At 45.3% G+C, this 19,467-nt stretch overlaps 1 protein-coding gene across 6 annotated transcripts in view; it reads right to left on the reverse strand.

The window, feature by feature from the left end:
* tango6 (transport and golgi organization 6 homolog (Drosophila)) overlaps window positions 1-19,467 on the reverse strand; it is a 222,260-nt gene that overhangs the window by 39,572 nt on the left and 163,221 nt on the right. For 2 of the 6 annotated variants that reach the window (XM_072595747.1, XM_072595746.1), the window contains exons 15-16: window positions 13,052-13,204; window positions 11,064-11,215 (exon numbers count right to left, since the gene is read on the reverse strand). The exons of 1 other annotated variant lie outside the window; for it this stretch is intronic. In XM_072595747.1, the coding sequence (XP_072451848.1) occupies window positions 11,064-11,215; window positions 13,052-13,204 (305 nt within the window). Of the gene's footprint in view, window positions 1-9,278; window positions 9,424-11,063; window positions 11,216-13,051; window positions 13,205-19,467 lie in introns of all 6 variants that reach the window. 3 more of the 6 variants (XM_072595748.1, XM_072595749.1, XR_011964221.1) reach the window with 3 other exon arrangements.

Consider the following 19,467-nt stretch of genomic DNA (forward strand, 5'->3'; position numbering starts at 1 on the left):
TACTTTCCTAACCTGTCCAAATCCTTCTGCAGACAGGCTGCCTCCTCAATGCTGCCTGTCCCTCTACCTATCTTTGTATCCTCTGCAAACTTAGCCAGATTGCCCTCAGTTCCTTCATTTAGATCGTTGATGTATAAAGTGAAAAGTTGCAGTCCCAACACTCAGCCTTGCGGAACACCACTTATCACCAGCTAAAAACAATGACTGCAGATGCTGGAAACCAGCTTTTGCCCAAAACTTCAATTTCGAAGCTACTTGGATGCTGCCTGAACTGCTGTGCTCTTCCAGCACCACTAATCCAGATTATCACCAGCTGCCATCCTGACAAGGACCCTTTTATCGCACTCTCCGCTTTCTGCCAGACAGCCGAGCTTCTATCCAAGCTAACACGTTGCCTCTACCACCATGAGGCCTTATCTTAGTCAGTAGCCTCCAGTGGGGCAGCTTGTCAAAGGCCTTCTTGAAGTCCAGGTAGATTATATCCATTGACTCTCCTCGATCTAACCTGCTCATTACTTCCTCAAAGAATTCTAGAAGATTTGTCAGGCATGACCTCCCTTTGACGAAACCATGCTGACTTTGCCTTATTTTACCATACATTTCCAAGTATTTAGAAATCTCATCCTTCACAATGGTCTCCAAGATCTTACTCATGACTGAGGTTAGGCTAATCGTTCTATAACTTCCCTCTTTTGCATACTCCCTTTTTAAACATAGGTGTCACGCTAGCGATTTTCCAATCTTCTGGGATCCTTCCTGATTCGAGCGATTCCTGAAAGATCACGACCAACATCTCCACTATCTCTTCAGCTATCTCCCTTACAATTTTGTGGCACAGTCCATCTAATCCAGGCAATTTATCCACCTGCAAGCCATTCAGTTTTTCGAGCACCTTCTCCCTGTTGATGGCCATCATACTCAGCTTTGCTCCTGCACTCTGACTTTTTGGGATATTATTTGTGTCTTCCACCGTGAAGATTGACACAAAGTAGTTATTCAGTTCCTCAGCTATTTTTCTTGTTCCCCACTATTGTCTCACCAGCTTCATTTTCCCGCAACTCAATGTTCACTTTTGCCTCTCTTTGCCCTTTGTATATCTAAAGGAAGTCTTAGAGCCTTCCTTTATATTACTGGTGCTGGAAATGAGGAATAGAGATAAAGGGCTTTTGCCCAAAACGTCGATTTTCCTGCTCCTCGGATGCTGCCTGATCTGCTGTGCTTTTCCAGCACCACTCTAATCTAGAATCTGGTTTCCAGCATCTGCAGTCCTTGTTTTTACCTCCTTTATATTACGGCTAGCTTACCCTCATATTTAATTTTCTCCCTCCTTATTACTTTTTTTTTTGTTGCTCTTTGTAAGCTTCCCAATTCTCTGGTTTCCCACATTACAAAGGAACCTTGATTATCCGAATATCAATTATCCGAATACCAGGTTATCCCAAGGGGATCTCAAGGTCCTGACAGAAACATTACGTCATAGAGCTGTTTCAACCCTGATCACATCTTTTGTTTACAGGTACAATGATTAAAAACGAACTTGGCTCACTGAAATGCTGCCGAGAACAGTCCTGGACTGATGGGAGCCTCGGCACAGTCTATAAATAACTGAACTCCCGTCCTCCCTCTCTCTCTCCTCCCACATTTTCCCTGGAGATTTACACAGGGTAAACCCTAAACCCCCCCTTGCCCAGATAAATTCTCCAACATAGACTGACACAGGGCAGAGGTGGAACCATCAAAAAGTTGTGCGTGCGCGCATGCACACTCTATTTGGAGACTTACCCCACAAAAGGCCGCAGCAGTCTTACTGCTAGTGTACAGTTTGGCTGCCCCAGAAGGTGGGGAGGCGGATTGGATGGGGGCGTAGATGGGTGGGAATGGGAGCGGAAGCAAACGGAGAGGTGGTGTTGGATGGGTTGGGGACAGGATCTCGCTGTGTGCTGCTGCCTAGTCTCCTGAACGGGGAGCAGACTTCACAAAAAACTCTGAGCCCCAGAGAAAATCCACCCCCCCCTTCACAGCTCCTTCAAGCCCGGACTGTACCCCAGCTTTGGGCAAAAATAAATAAGTAAACAATGTGATGATCCTTAAATCAACAAAAGAAGACAAAGGCAGGATAAACATTCCGCCCATCCCCAGCTCTATGACAACCCCAATTATGACTGAAAACAATATAATAGGAACAACGTATTCCAAGATTTCTTTTAAAAAATTATTAGGGAGAGAGGAAAAAAGGGAAAAGAAAACACAGGGTAAGAAGGAAAAGAGGACAAACATTAACCATATTCTTCAGCTCAATCAGACTATCTTCAAGTGTCCACAAAGTTCTTGGTTTTATCTGCCGATAAACATATAAACTGAATCCTTGCGGCTGAAATGAAGCACCACCGGGTACCTCATGGAGTACTGGATGCCCAGGTTCCTCAGCTTCTTCTTAACTTCATCAAAGAACTTCTTCTTTCAAATTACAGCTGCTGAGCAATCTTGAAAAAACATAATTTTTGCCCCTTGTGCAGCAGTGCTTGTGGATCTTTCCCCAGTGATTTGGAGGCTTCTATCACCTTTTGCTTGTCCCTGTATATGTAGAAGTGCACTAGGACTGAGCGAGGGCGCTGTACCAGTCCGGATCTGTGAACTGCTCCCAATAGGCCCTTTCAATCTGCTGCCGGCCGCACTTGATTTGAAGGCCCAAGAACTATGGCAGCCAGGGTTCAAAAAAGCTGACTGGCTGCCCACCGTCTTGACCCTCTAGAAGCCTGACAATTCGTTGATTCATCTACCGACCTCGATTTTTGAGGTCGCCAACCTGATCTCGCAAAGCCCATACTTGCTGTTCCAGGGTCTGGATCTGTCCAGACGAGGACTCGATCACCGCTTCAGAGACTTTGGTTGAGCCTCCACCTCCTCCATCTGCGCCCTGAGGCCCTGGAGCTCCAATTCATGCTTTTGCAGCATGGATGTGATGGGTTGGATCTGGGCATGGATCTCCTCGATCGCAGCCTCAAGCTTCATGGTGAGTCTTGCCATCACTGCCACCAATTTCTGCGAGTCCGTTAAGTCCCTCGAGGGTTCGGGAGAGTCCACTGGCGTGCCCGGTGCTGCAGGTGTGTCCTCCCTGCTGCTGTTTGTTCACTCCCTTTCCCTTTAGCATCCCTCCCACTCCCAAGTATTAACAAATGTGTGTTCCCAAGGCTTTACATGAACAATTCTCTCATAAGAGTTAGCCAGGGATGACAAAAAATACCAATATGCCGTCCACGACAGTTCTACTGAATCGCCGCCATCTTGTTGAGTCCCCCACCATACGCCTTCTTAACAACGCTATCAACCTGGCTGGTAACTTTCAGGGATCTATGGACATGGACCTCAAGATCCCTCTGTTCCTCCACACTGCCAAGAATTCCTCCTTTAACTTTATATTGGGAATTCAAATTCGACCTTCCAAAATGAATCACTTCACACTTTTCCAGGTTGAACTTCATCTACCACTTGCCAGCTCAGTTCTGCATCCTGTCATTGTCCCATCACAAACTACAACAGCCTTCCACACTATCCACTAGCCTTCATGTTATCAGCCAATTTACTAACCGACCCTGCCATTTCCTCATCCAAGTCATTTATAAAACTCACAAATTGCTGTTCCACTGTCTTACCTGCTAGGGTCCTCAAACAGGGTAGAAACAATGACAGCAGATGCTGGAAACCAGATTCTGGATTAGTGGTGCTGGAGGAGCACAGCAGTTCAGGCAGCATCCGAGGAGCAGGAACATCGACGTTTCGGGCAAAAGCCCTTCATCAGGAATACAGGCAGAGTGCCTGAAGGGTGGAGAGATAAGTGAGAGGAGGGTGGGGGTGGGAAGAAAGTACCATTGAGTACAATAGATGAGCGGGGGAGGGGATGAAGGTGATAGGTCGGGGTGGGGGGGGGGGTGGTGGGGAGTGGATAGGTCGAAAACAAGATAGGCAAGTAGGACAAGTCATGGGGACAGTGCTGAGCTGGAAGTTTGGAACTGAGGTGAGGTGGGGAAGGGGAAATGAGGAAACGGTTGAAGTCCACATTGATGCCCTGGGGTTGAAGTGTTCCGAGGCAGAAGATGAGGCGTTATTCCTCCAGGCATCTGGTGGTGAGGGAGCGGTGGTAAAGGAGGCCCAGGACCTCCATGTCCTCAGCAGAGTGGGAGGGGGAGTTGAAATGTTGGGCCGCAGGATGGTGTAGTTGACTGGTGCGTGTGTCCCGGAGATGTTTCCTAAAGCGCTCTGCTAGGAGGCGCTCAGTCTCCCCAATGTAGAGGAGACCGCATCAGGAGCAACGGATACAACAAATGATATTGGTGAATGTGCAGGTAAAACTTTGATGGATGTGGAAGGCTCCTTTAGGGCCTTGGATGGAGGTGAGGGAGGTGGTGTGGGCGCAGGTTTTGCAATTCCTGTGGTGGCAGGAGAAGGTGCCAGGATGGGAGGGTGGGTTGTAGAGGGGTGTGGACCTGACCAGGTAGTCACGGAGGGAATGGTCTTTGCGGAAGGTGGAAAGGGGTGGGGAGGGAAATATATCCCTGGTGGTGGGGTCTTTTTGGAGGTGGTGGAAATGTCGGCAGATGATTTGGTTTATGCGAAGGTTGGTAGGGTGGAAGGTGAGCACCAGGGGCGTTCTGTCCTCGTTACGATTGGAGGGATGGGGTCTGAGGTCAGAGGTGCGGGATGCGGACGAGATGCATTGGAGGGCATCTTTAACCACGTGGGAAGAGAAATTGTGGTCTCTAAAGAAGGAGGCCATCTGGTGTGTTCTGAGGTGGAACTGGTCCTCCTGGGAGCAGATATGATGGAGGAATTGGGAATATGGGATGGCACTTTTGCAGGAGTGTGGGAGTCTGTGGGTTTGTAAAAAATGTCGGTGTCAAGTCGGTCATCATTAATGGAGATGGAGAGGTCCAGGAAGGGGAGGGAGGTGTCAGAGATGGTCCAGGTAAATTTAAGGTCAGGGTGGAATGTGTTGGTGAAGTTGATGAATTGCTCAACCTCCTTGTGGGAGCACGGGGTGGCGCCAATGCAGTCATCAATGTAGCGGAGGAAGTGGTGGGGAGGGTGCCGGTGTAATTATGGATGATCAACTGTTCTACATAGCCAACAAAGAGACAGGCATAGCTGGGGCCCATACAGGTGCCCATGGCTACCCAGGGTCCTCAAACAGTCAATTCTATCTAGGTCCGCGCTCATGCCTCTGTACTTGCCTTTATTCAGCTGTAATACCATTACTTCTGATTCTATCTTCTCCCTGTCATTCATTCATGATCACTGCCTCCAAAGGGTTCCTTCACCTTAAGCTCTCTTATCGAGTCTAACTCACTACACAACACCAAATCCAGTATTGCCTGTTCCCTGGTGGGCTTCACCACGAGATGCTCCATAAAGCCATCTCGTAGACTTATTCCAGAAAATCCTTTTCTTGCAATCCACTACCAACCTGATGTGTTAGAGATTTTAATAACCTCTCCTGAATTCTGCATTCTTACCTCCTCCTTTAATTTAGGTTTTTTCATTTCCTCTATAACTCTTCTCCCCGTTCCTCTGACACACCCCCCATCCCCACCAACACCACCCCTTTAGTTTAAAACCATGTCTACATCCCTAGATTTGCCATTTGCTAGGACCTTGGTACCAGCACAGCTCAGAAGAAGACCATTCCATCAGAACAGGTCCCTTCTTCCCCAGTACTGGAGCCAATGTCCCATGAATTCAAACCCATTTCTCCCACACCAATCTTTGAGTCATGCATTTACCTGCTTTATCTTATGGACCCTGTGCCAATTAGCTCGTCGCTCAGGTAGTAATCCAGAGATTATTTTGTACACCTTGATTAAGTCAATCCTCAACCTCCTCAAATCTAAGGAAAACAACCCTTTGCCTATTCAATCTTTTCTCATAGCTGCAATTTTCAAGCCCATGAAACATTCTTGCAAATCTCCTCTCCACTGTCTTTAAAGCAATCATGTCCTTTCTGATATGGGCTAACCAGAACTGTACAAAAAAAACTCCAGCTGTGGCCTAAACAGTGTTTGAGATAGGATTATCATTACATTCTTGGCCTTGTATTCAATATGTTTGCCTAATGGCTGAAAACATCCCACATGCCTTAGAGTCATAGAGGTGTACAGCATGTAAACAGACCCTTCCGTCCAACAGGTCCATGCCGACCAGATATCCCAACCCAATCTAGTCCCATCTGCCAGCACCCGGCCCATATCCCTCCAAAACCTTCCTATTCATATACCCATCCAAATGCCTCTTAAATGTTGCAATCATACCAGCCTCCACCACTCCCTCTGCTACCACATTCCATACATGTACCATCCGCTGTGTGAAAAAGTTGCCCCTTAGGTCCCTTTTATATCTTTCCCCTCTCACCCTAAACCTATGCCCTCTCGTTCTTGACTCCCCCACCCAAGGGAAAAGACTTTGCCTATTTACCCTATCCATGCCCCTCATAATTTTGTAAACCTCTAAGTCGCTCCTCAGCCTCTGACGCGCCATGGAAAACAGCCCCAGCCTGTTCAGCCTTTCCCCATAGATCAAATCCTCCAACCCTGGCTACATGCTTGTAAATCTTTTCTGAAGTCTTTCAAGTTTCACAACATCTTTCTGATGGGAAGGAGACCAGAATTGCACTCAATATTCCCCCAGTGGCCTAACCAATGTCCTGTGCAGATATGACCAATAAAAGAAATCATATCAAACGCCTTCTTCACTTCCTATCTTCCTCCTCTGTAATATGGACATTTTGCAAGATGTGACCATCTATTTCCCTACAGTCTATATCTTCCATATCCTTTTCCCCAGTAAATACTGATGCAACAAACTCATTTAGTATCTCCCCCATTTTCTGCGACTCCATACAAAGGCCGCCTTGCTGATCATGGAGGTGCCCTATTTTCTCCCCAGCTGCCCTTTTGTCCTTAATGTATTTCTAAAAAAACCCTTTGGATTCTCCTTAATTCTATTTGCCAAAACTATCTCATGTCCCCTTTTTGCACTCCTGATTTCCCTCTTAAGTATACTCCTACTGCCTTTATACTCTCCTAAAGACTTACTCGATCTATCCTGTCTATACTTGACTTATGCTTCCTTCTTGTTCTTAACCAAACCTTCAATTTCTATAGTCATCCAGCATTCCATATACTCACCAGCCTTTCCTTTCACCCTGACAGGAACATAACTTCTCTGGATTCTCGTTTTCTCATTTCTGAAGGCTTCCCATTTTCCTGTAGTCCCTTTACCTGCGAACACCTGCCCCCTATCAGTTTTTGAAAGTTCTTGTCAAATACTGTCAAAATTAGCCTTTCTCCAATGTAAAACTTCAACTTTAAGATCTGGTTGATTCTTTTCCATCACTTTTTTAAAATCTAATGGAATTATGGTCGCTGGCCCCAAAGTTCTCCCCCACTGATACCTCGGTCACCTGCCCTGCCTTATTTCCCAAGAATAGGTCCAGTTTTGCACCTTTTCTAGTAGGTACATCCACACATTGAATCAGAAAATTGTCTTGTACACGCTTAGCATCCCTTTATTAGTTCTCATTTCCACCCAAATAACTTCCCTGGACATATTTCCAGGAATATTCTCCCTCAGCACAGCTGTAATGCTATCCCTTATCAAAAACGCCACGCCCCCTCTTCTCTTGCTTCCCTTTCTATCCTTCCTGTAGCATTTGTATCCTAGAACATCAAGCTGCCAGTCCTGCCCATTCCTGAGCCATATTTCTGTAATTATTATGACATCCCAGTCCCATGTTCCTAACCATGCCCTGAGTTCATCTGCCTTCCGTTAGGCCCTTTGCATTGAAATAAATGCAGTTTAATTTATTAGTCCTACCTTGTCCCTGCCTGCCCTGACTGTTTGACTCACTCCTGTTCTCAAATGTACCAGTCTCAGATTGATCTCTTTCCTCACTATCTCCCTGGGTCCTCCCCACCCCACCTCCCCTCCCCTCCCCCCAACACCTTACTAGTTTAAATCCTCCCAAGCAGTTCGAGCAAATTTCCCTGCCAGTATATTAGTCCCCTTCCAATTAAGGTGCAATCCGTCCTTCTTGTAGAGGTCACTTCTACCCCAAAAGAGATTCCAATGATCGAAAAATGTGAATCTTTCTCTCATATACCAGCTCCTCAGCCATACATTCATCTGCTCTATCCTCCTATTCCTGCCCTCACTAGCTCATAACACCGGGGATAATCCAGATATTACTACTCTCGAGGACCTCCTTTTGAAATTTCTGCCTAACTCTCTGTAATCTTCCTTCAGAATCTCAACCTTTCCCCTTCCAATGTCGTTGGTTCCAATGTGGACAATGACCACTTGCTGGCCCCTCCCCCCCGTCAGAACATTCTGCACCCTCTCGGAGACATCCTTGATCCTAGCACCATGGAAGCAACACATCATTCTGCTTTTTCACTGCTGGCCACAGAAACGTCTGTCTGTACCTTGGACTAGAGAATCCCCTAACATAACTGATCTCTTGGAACCCGATGTAACCCTCGTTGCATTGGAGCCAGTGTCAATATCAGAAACTTGGCGGTTTGTGCTACGTTCTCCTGAGAATCCATCACCCCCTACATTTTCCAAATCAGCATACCTGTTTGAAACGGGTATAGCCACAAAAGACTCCTACACTAGCTGCCTACCTCTCTTACCTTTCCTGGAGTTAACCCATATATATGACTGTATCTGAGACCATTCTCCCCTTCCTTTAACTGCCATCCATCACAAACTGTTGCTGTTGCAAATTCCTCATTGCTTCTAACTGTCTCTCCAACCGATCCATTCGATCTGATAAGATTCACAACCAACAGCATTTATGGCAGATATAATCCGCAGTAACTCATAAGATCTCTTTAAACTCCCACATCTGACAAGAGGCAAACATTACTCTACTAAAGTCCATTTTTGCTCCTTCACAATCTACAGACCCAGAAAATAACACCGTCTTATTCCTCTACCAACACTGCCCCAGGTTAAACGAAGTTATGGCTTATATTTTAAGTTTAGTCAAAAGACATATCTCAAAAAAGAAAGAGCCCATTCTACTCACTACTGCAGACTTTTTGTAGGCCACACTTAAAACAACAATTCATTTTTCTGATTCTGTGCTGTGAACTTCACCCAACCGTTCCTCCAAGATCAATTGTGAATTTCACTGTTTGTTAATTTTCCCAGACACACTCCAATGTCCAGCGATACATGAATTCAAACAGTAAAGACAGTGTCAGTTTCTTACTCTCTCCCACCTGCACTGATCTCACCATGTGCTTCTTTTGTCTGTTCTTCTCCCTTTTAAATATGCTGTTGTTTTGACTTTTTTTTTCCCAAAGTTCCAAAACAATGCAACAGCATATAATTGCTGCTCCTGGAATTCGAAATCACCTCCAGCACCTAAAATACCACAAAAAAGGAGCAGCTGTTACAGCCAGAAATTTTTCCCATCCTCCATCTTGGATTACCCAGAATCGTTCTCTACTCTCTCGGTGAAGGAACTCATTTCAGTCCTCGTATTGTCACACTGTGACCCTGGTTCTGGTCCTCTCTTATTATTGTTGAAAAGTGTGGCGCTGGAAAAGCATAGGAGGTTAGGCAGCATTTGAGCAGCAGGAGAGTCGATGTTTCGATCCTTATGCTCAAAACATCGACTCTCCTGCTCCTTGGACGTTGCCTGGCCTGTTATATGTTTCCAGCGCCAGACATGTTTTGACTCAGATCTCCAGTACCTGCAGTCCTCATCCTCTCTTGTTATTGTTGCCTGTCTAGACCTGTTATAGGTTTCTATTAGATATCCTCTCATCCTTCTAAATTCTTGAGAGTATAGTCCTATCTGATTCAATTTCCTCTCAACAGTCAGTCTGCTACCCCAAGAATCAGTCCGATAAACCTTCCTTGCACTCCTTCAGTAGCCTGAACATCTTTCCTCAACTGCACTCAATACACCAATGCCCTGCACAGCTACAAGATATTCTTGTTCCTGTACTCGAATTCTCTCACTATGAAGATTAATACAGCAGTTGCTGCCTTGACCACCTGCTGCACCTGCATGCTTACTTTTAAGAACTTGCTTATAAGGACATTCAGGTCTCATTGCATCTCCACCTTTCCCAATCTATCGCTATTCAAATAATAATTTGCCCTCCTGCTTTTGCTAACAAAGTACATAATCTCACATTTAGCCACATTATACTTCATCTGCTTTGCATTTCCCCACTCATTCAGCTTGTCCAGATCGCACTGAGGCATCCCTGCTTCCTCACAATTCCCCCTTCCACCCAGCTCTGTGCTATCTGTAAATTTATTACATTTTACACAGATATTACATTTAGTTTCCTCATCTAAATAATTAATAGCACTGATCCCTGCTGTACCTCATTTGTCCCTGTCTGCCATGCAGAGAATGCTGTCTGCCATTATCTGGTAATACAGTACTAATATAATCTGCTTTATGAAAAACTTGAGTGATAAATATTGGCCAATTCACAGAATTCATGGGCACTCTTCAATAGTGGTGATTATCACTTTCACCCTGAATGCACAGTTGGCATTCCCACAGCAGTGCATTGGTACCAGCCTGAATGTTGTGCACTAGTGTCAGAGTGCTTGATGGTGGGGACTAGAAGTGAATGCGCTGCCTGACACAATGGCCCTCAACTGGTTCTTTAATTCTTTATTGCATTACTCAGTGTAATGAGACTTTGCCACTTGCGCGCTTTCTCTGTCTCATCTTCAACTACAATGCAGGTTGCTCAGAGAAGGAGAAGAGACAATTTGAAAGGATTAGCAGTGATTTGCTGGCAGTGTTTAGGTTTAACAGCCTCCAGGTGGATCACCCCAGAATCTCTGGTTCAAGCAACAATGCAAGGAGCACTAACAGAGTTGAACATGGCTGCCCATGTGGCTATGTCAATCGTTTGGAAGCAAGAATCATACCAGATATAACATGCTGCTTTGCTTTGGCACAAATACAAAAACGTTTAAGATACAAGATGTATCATTCACTTCCCCACACACACATACATCATCGTGCTTACCTCATGAATAACTGACCCTATGGCGAAGTGCAGACACTGACAGAGCTCGCCCAGGTTTGACAGGCTACTAGCCCGCACTGTACTATCTGAGTCTTTCGTCCCCCTCAAAAATACCCGGATCAATGGGTCACGATAATGTGAAGCTATCTCACCTAGAGAGACAGAGAGAGAGAGATGGGGAGAGAAAGGGAGAGATGGGTGGCACGGAGGGGAGGCCAGAATCCATGCGGGGGGAGAGAGAGGCAGAGAGATAAAAAGAGAGGAATGGTGTTGGTTGAGATGGATGGGGAGCATAGCGAGAAAAGGATAGTAAGAGAAAATGATGTGGTCATGGGAAGAGGGAGTGCATGGACAGAGAGTGGTGGTATGAATGGAGAAACGGAGATCAAGGGAGAGAAAAGCACATGTGGGGAGAAAATAGGTGAGCGTGGGACAGGGAGAGAATGGGCGAGCGTGGGACAGGGAGAGAATGGGCGAGCGTGGGACAAGGAGAGAATGGGCGGTAGAGGAGGCAGTTCGGCAGGGAGGGCATAATGTCAAGAGACAGGCAAGTAATGAGAGTGGTAAGTGCAGGAGAGAGGGTTGAAACAAGTGAGATGGAAAGAGGGAGAGAAAGCAGGAAGGAGAATTAGTTGCGCTAACCACATTGCAATTCTATAATACTTTCCTTAACTGCAGTGACTCAACTGGTTCAACATGCAGCTCATCAGTAACTTATAAAGGGAAATTATGATAGGCCAGCATTTATTGCCCACACTTATGAATGAACAAAATGTCAGAACAGGATGGGATGCTTCAAGTCATCGTTGGTGGTGGTTTGGAGTAGTGAGATTAGACACCACGTTCTGGCTTATGGAAAGGCAAAGACCTCCCTCAAAGCACAGTGGGAAGCTCTGCTTAGGAGGGGTAGATCATCTAAACTGACCTTGGCCAACTGGCCATTCCTGCCTCAAGTTAATGCTGCTGCAATTTACCCATGATCTTAGAAAACTGTCTTCTTCTAGCAATGAGTAAATCACTGATCTGATTTGATTTATTTATTATCACGTGTACCTAAGTACCGTGAAAAGCTTTGTTTACGAGCAGTACAGACAGTTCATAGTAAGCAAGGACATACATTGAGTGCTGGGAGAGCAGTCAAAGAGAATTGGAACATGATTACACAGCGCTGAGAAGTATCTGGTTTGGCCTTTCCTTTACTCACTATTACATTTAAAACATCCTACCCAAGGTGCCATCAGACTGTAATGATTGAATACTATTCTGTCCCTGTCGGCTGTTTGCAGGAACCTGGATAATGTGCTGATTTAGGAATGCTAAAATTTAAACCCAAAACATTCTGCCATACCCATCCACTTGTTTTTGGATCAGTGCAGCTTCAGCACCACTCAAAAAGCTCAATGTGTTTGAAAACAAACAGCCCGCTTAAACAGCATGCCACTCACCACCATAAACATTCACTCCCTTCAACTCCAGTTGCAGAACTTACACAGTGCATATCTGTATCTTCTTTGGCCTTGTCATTCCACAGGCCTCGATTTGTACCATGGAGGAGAATGACAACATGAGGAAGATGGAAATACCATCTTGGAGGTCCCCTCCAAGGTACACACCATCCCGACTTGGAAATATATTGCTGTTCCTTCACTGTCACTGGATCGAAATCCCGAAACTTTGCAGGGATTTCAGCAATTCAAGAAAGCTGCTTCAGGGTGATAAGGTATGGGCAATAAATACTGCTCTAGCCAATGACACTAGAATATCATGAAAAAACATAGTGTCTTTGAGTCTTATATTTGTAGTTTTTCACTGTTTAAATACTGGCAAGTATCAGAATTAGAGACGAACATATAATTACCTTGGATTTGGTGGTAATAGTAGCTCTGAATCAGCTCTGCTGGCGGTGTTTGAGCTTAGGAAAGCTGCATATTCCATCTGTTTAGTGTTACCTTAGGTTGATATTACCCCAATTATCAATCCCTACTCACCTAATGCTTTTGTACTTCGCATTAGCACCTCTCCCATCTTCATCCGTGTCTCAATACATCTTGTTTTCTCAGGTCCTTCTGGCGACACCTGATATTCGTCCAGTAACCGTGGCAGGATTTGAGATGGATATACATCTGCTAGCACTGACAGACCTATGACATAAGTTAACTACTTTAATTCTTCAGCTAGTGCATATCTGGCTTATACAGTCAGTTCTGCTATAAAGCAATTGAAGAGTTTAAAACATTATTTATAGAACGCAAACTTTCTTTACCTGCATTGGCTTTAATGCCATTCCAGTAACATTGTTTTCCATGGTGCTGCTGTCATGCAATTTTCTTATAACATGGGATCACACGAAACGGAACTATCATGGTATTATAGAATCCCTACAGGTCATTTGGCCCAACAAGCCCACACCTATCCTCTGAAAAGCAACCCACCCAGACCCATTCCTCAATACTCTACATTTACCCCTGACTAATGCACCTCACCATCCCTGAACACTACGGTCAATTTAGCATGGCCAATTCACCTAAACTGCACATCTTTGGATTGTGGAAGGAAACTGAAACACCCAGAGGAAACCCATGGAGACATGGGAGAGAATATGCAAACTTCACACAGACAGTCGCCTGAGGCTGGAATCAAACCAGTGTCTGTGGCTCTGTGAGGCATCAGTGCTAACCACTGAATTATATTAGAACACACTGTACAATGAACTTCAACCTGGAAGAAAAGATTGAGAGACCAGTTGTATGACTGAAGAGTGAGTCGGAGAGGTTCTTGCTCCTTGTTTCTGAAGCTTTCCTCAAATGCTGCTCTGACAGGCTATCTGTAGAGTCGTGGTGTAGAGGTAGCTTTACTCAGTACCGAACTCCATGCTGGGGTGTTGAATGATATATTGTAGAAGGAGCTTTACTCTGTATCTCACACAGTGCTGGCCCTATTCTGGGAGTTTATAAGGGACAGTTTAGAGGATGCTTCACCCTGTATCTAATCCCATGCTGTTTCGGTCCTGGGAGCACTTGATGAGGACAGTATAGAGGGAGTTGTAGCCAAGGGGATGCTGGCACTCAGCTGGTGAAATGGAAGATGGTTAACTCTCCACCTCGCTTTGTACAAGATTCAGAAAAACAAAAGGAATAAAAGTACTCAGACAAATGATATTAAACAACAGAAGTGACTACAATGCTTAAAGCAGTGACAGCAATATGGAAGCTGTTCCTTAATGGGGGTATTTAACTAGTTACAGTTAACAGTAAGTATCTAGAAAACAAACAGAAGCTGTTGAATCTTGAAATTTGGTTTTGGGTAATGAGTAACCAGACCACTCATAATTGCAGGGAAGTTTCACCACTCCAGGAAGTAAAGTTGTTATATTATTCTATACTTCAGTTTCAACCTTTTGAGTTGAGAAGGTCATGCAGAGTTTTACCTGAAGCATTTCAAAATGCTGAAAGGGTTTGACAGTGTCAGTATGAAGACTTGATTGGCACTGCTGGAGAGAGCTACAAGTATTTAAAATTGGCACAAGAAGATCAAGTTGGTTCCAGAGATGCTATCACTGTGTCCCCATCCTGCATGGTAACTGCAACTGGAAGGAGTCCACCCATTGCTACTGCTCACCTCCCACTGTGTGGCTGTTCACCTCCAACACCTCACTGTCCAGCTGATCACTCACACTCCCATTCCCGCTCACAGGGGAGGCAGTTGTCTTGTGGTATTATCGCTACACTATTAATCCAGAAATTTAGCTAATCTTCTGGGGAATTGGGTTTGAGTCACACCATGGCAGATTGTGGAATTTGAATTCAATAAAAAAAAATCTGGAATTAAGAATGTATGATAGGGTAAATCATACAGTCCTACATCATGGAGACAGGCCCATCAGCCCAAACTGGTCCATGCCAACCAAAGTTTTCATCCGTGCTAACCCCATTTCACTGTAATTGGTTCACCAACCCCACCGTCAAACACTTAGTCATAGTCACAGAATGTACAGCACAGAAACATACTTTTCGGTCCAACTCGTCCATGCCTACAAACTATCCCAACCCAATCTAGTCCCACCTGCCAACATCTGGCCCATAACCATCCAAACCCTTACTATTCATATACCCATCTAAATGCCTTTTAAATGCTGTAATTGTACCAGCCTCCATCACTTCCTCTGGCAGCTCACTCCATACACGTACCACCCTCTGCATGAAAAAGTTGCCCCTTATGTCCCTTTTATATCTTTTCCCTCTCACCCTAAACCTGTGCGCTCTAGTTCTGGACTCCCTCACCCCCAGGGAAAAGACCTTGTCTATTTATCCTATCCATGCCACTCATGATTTTATAAATCTCTGTAAGGTCACCCCTCAGCCTCTGACGCTCCAGGGAAAACAGCCCCAGCCTGTTCAGCCTCTCCCTCCAGCTTAAATGCTCCAACCCTGGCAACATCCTTGTAAATCTTTTCTGAATCCTTTCAAGTTTCACAACATCCTGCCGAGAGAAAGGAGACCAGAATTGCACACAATATTCCAAAAGTGACCTAACCAATGTCCTGCACAGCCACAACATGACCTCCCAACTCCTGTAGTCAATATTCTGACCAATAAAGGAAAGTATACCAAACACCTTCTTCACTATCATACTATCTATCGTCTCTACTTTCAAGGAGCTATGAACCTGCATTCCAAGGTCTCTTTGTTCCTTGAATAAGCTTCACATTTCAATTGTGTCCATACCCTGCAGTTTCCTTCCCCATCCTATGCACCCTAAATCCTGCTGAATCGCATAATTGCCTTTCCCCCAATTATAACTCTTGCCCTGCAGTATATACCTATCCATTTCCACTGCTACAGTAAACATAACCAAATTGTGGTCACTATCACCAAAGTGCTCAGTATCTCCAAATCTAACACCTGGCTAGGTTCCATACCCAGTACCAAATCCAAGGTAGCCTCACCCCTTGTTGGCCTATCTACATACTATGTCAAGAAACCCTCTTGTAACATTGGACAAAAACTAACCTATCTGAAGTACTTGAAGTATAGTATTTCCAGTCAATATTTGGAAAGTTAAAGTCCCCCATAACAACTACCCTGTTACTCTCACTCCTATCTAGAATCATCTTTGCAATCATTTCCTCTCCATCTCTGGAACTATTCAGAGGATTATAGAAAACTCCCAACAGGGTGACCTCTCCTTTCCTGTTTCTAACCTTAGCCCATACTACCTCAGTAGACGAGGCCTCCAACATTCCTTCTGCCACCATAATACTGTCCGTCACTAGCCATGCCACACCTGCCCCTCTTTTACCATCATCCCCGTTCTTACTAAAACATCTAAATCTTGGAATCTGCAACAACCATTCCTGTCCCAGCTCTATCCATGTCTCCAAAATGGCCACAACATCCAAGTCCCAGGTACCAACCCACGCTGCGAATTCACCCACCTTATTCTGGATGCTCCTGGTGTTGAGGTAGACACACTTCTAACAACCTTTCCTGCTTGCTGGTGCACTCTTGCGACCTTGAAACCATTTTTCTGACCTCACAACGCTCTACCCCCTGGATACTGGAATTACAATTTAGGTTCCCACCCCCCTGATTTAAGTTTAAACCCTCTAAAAGAACATTGCCAAATTCCACCTCTAGGATATTGGTACCCCTCTGGTTCAGGTGTCGACCATCCTGTTTGTAGAGGTCTGACCTACCCCAGAATGCACCCCAATTATCCAGGAATCCAAAATACTCTCTCCTGCACCATCCCAGTAGCCACGTGTTCAACTCCTCCCTCTTCCTATTCCTCGCCTCACTAGCATGTGGCACGGGCAACAAACCAGAGATAGCAACTGTTTGTTCTAGCTCCCTGAATTTCTGCCTTGAATCCCCATGCATTTTCCTACATTGGTGCCTATGTGGACCACGACTTGGGGCTGCTCCTCCTCCAGGATCCCAAAAACACAATCAGAGACATCACAAACCCTGGCATCTGGGAGGCAACACACGAACCGCAAGTCTTCCTCATTACCACAGAACCTCCTATCTGTCCCTCTCACTATGGACTCCACAATGACTAATGCTCTACTCCTCCCTCCCCTTCCCTTCAATGCAATAGGTTCAGAGTCTGTGCCAGAGACCTGGACCCCATGGCTTACCCCTGGTAAGTCACTCCCCGCAACAGTATCCAAAACGGTATACTTGTTATTGAGGGTAACGGCCATAGGGGTCCCTGCACTGTCTGCCGGTTCCTTTTCCTTCCCGACTGTAACCCATTTGCCATTTTTTTGTACCTGAGGTGTGACTACCTCCATGTAACTCCTCTCAATAACCTCCTCCACCTCCCAATTGATCCAAAGTTCTTCCAGCTCCAGTTTCCTAACACCATTTTCGAGGAGCTGAAGTTGGGTGCACTTTCCGCAGATGAAGTCAGTAAGGTGGTGACCACAAGCTAGTGGTGACCCTCACCTGCCACATTCTGCAGGAGAAACATTCAATTGCCCTAATCGCTATTCCCAATATTCTAAGTTCCCAAAGAAACTACTGAAAAATAAAGAATTAAGAAAAACTAATTACCTTACCAATCCTGCGCAGAGAACCTTTTTTTCTTGGTTTGAGGAGGAGGATGGGTGCAAGAAACTACCTGAGTAAGGTTTTGGGCAATGCAAAGCCCAGATATATTACTTCACTTGCTCAGCAGTCCCATGTCTGCTCCTCCTCAGCAGGCACTCTGCCTATTCATGAGGTATGTTTTAAAGCGCTTACTTACCTCCCTGCAACCCTTGCTCCTCTCTCCTCACTGCTCCCAAATAAATTCAGGCCTGACTCTCGAGCTAAGTCCTTGTTAAGTGGGAAAGTTACCTCCCAGCTTCCCCCATTCCTCTCTCCCTGATGCTCTCGAAAAATGGAGCAGCCAGGTACACTGTTTCTTTGGGGTGGCACGGTAGTTCAGTGGCAAGCACTGCTGCATCACATTACCATGGACCTGGGTTCAATGCTGGCTTTGGGTGACTGTCTGTGTGGAGTTTGCACATTCACCCAGTGTCTGACAGGTGCTCCGATTTCCTCCCACAGTCCAAAGACATGCAGGTTTGGTGGATTGGTCATGGCAAAATTGACTCGTAGTGACCAGAGATGTGCAGGATAGGTGGATTAGCCATGAGAAATATGGCATTATAGGGACAGTATGGGGGCTGAGGCTGGTTGGGATGCTCTTCAGAGGATCAGTGATGACTTGGTGGGCTGAATGACCTCTTTCTACACTGTAGCGATTCTATGAGTTGCAAATGGTTCTGGACAGTGTACAAACATCAGCGAACATCCACATTTTTGGCCTCATGACAGACCTAAGGTCATTGGTGAAGCAGCTGAAGATGTTTGGGTCTAGAACACTACTCTGAATTAACACTTCTAGGGTTATCCTGGATCTGAAATGAATGATCTCCAACAACCACAACCATCTTCTCTTGTTCCTGTTATGACTCTAACAAGCAGAATTTTCCTCCAATTCTCACTGACTCCAATTTTGCTAGGGCTCCTTGATGCCAAACTGAGTCGACTATGGCCTTCATGTTCATAGCAGTCACTCTCATCTTATGTCGAGAATTAGGCTCATTTTTAATATTAGACAATAGATAATAGACAATAGGTGCAGGAGTAGGCCATTCTGCTCCTGCACTTATTCAAAATGATCATGGCTGATCATCCTTAGTCAGTATCCCGTTCCTGCCTTATCTCCATAACCCTTGATTCCACTATCCTTGAGAGCTCTATCCAACTCTTTCTTAAATGAATCCAGAGATTGGGTCTCCACTGCCCTCAGGGGCAGAGCATTCCACTCAGCCACCACTCTCTGGGTGAAGAAGTTTCTCCTCATCTCCTCAATATTGGAATCAAGGCTTTAATGAGATCTACATATGAAAGGTCGAGGGAGCTAAGGCTTTTCTCACTGGAGCAAAGAAGGATGAGAGGTGACTGGACAGAGGTGTACAAGATGATGAGAAGAATAGAGTGAATAGCCAGAGGCTTTTTCCCTGGGCAGAAACGACTGTCACAAGGGGGCATAATTTTAAGGTGACTATAGGAAGGTTTAGAGGAGATGTCAGAGATAGGTGCGTGGAATGCACTGCCAGCCATGGTAGTAGAGTCAGATACATTTGGGACATTTAAGCGACTCTGGATAGGCACATGGATGATAGCAAAATGTAGGGTCCGTGGGTTAGTTTGATCTTAGAGTAGGATAAAAGGTTGGCACAATATTGAGGGCTGGAGGGCCTGTTCTGTGCTGAACCGCTCTATGTTCTATTTGAATGGCTCTGGAGGAATGCAAACTGAGCGTCAATGATTTAATTTATTCTTGTCACATGGACACAGATACAGGTGAAAAGTATTACTTTGTATGTTAACCAGATAAATCATACCTT

This window comes from Chiloscyllium punctatum, chromosome 26, assembly GCF_047496795.1.
Source record: "Chiloscyllium punctatum isolate Juve2018m chromosome 26, sChiPun1.3, whole genome shotgun sequence".
Classification (NCBI taxonomy): Eukaryota; Metazoa; Chordata; class Chondrichthyes; order Orectolobiformes; family Hemiscylliidae; genus Chiloscyllium; species Chiloscyllium punctatum.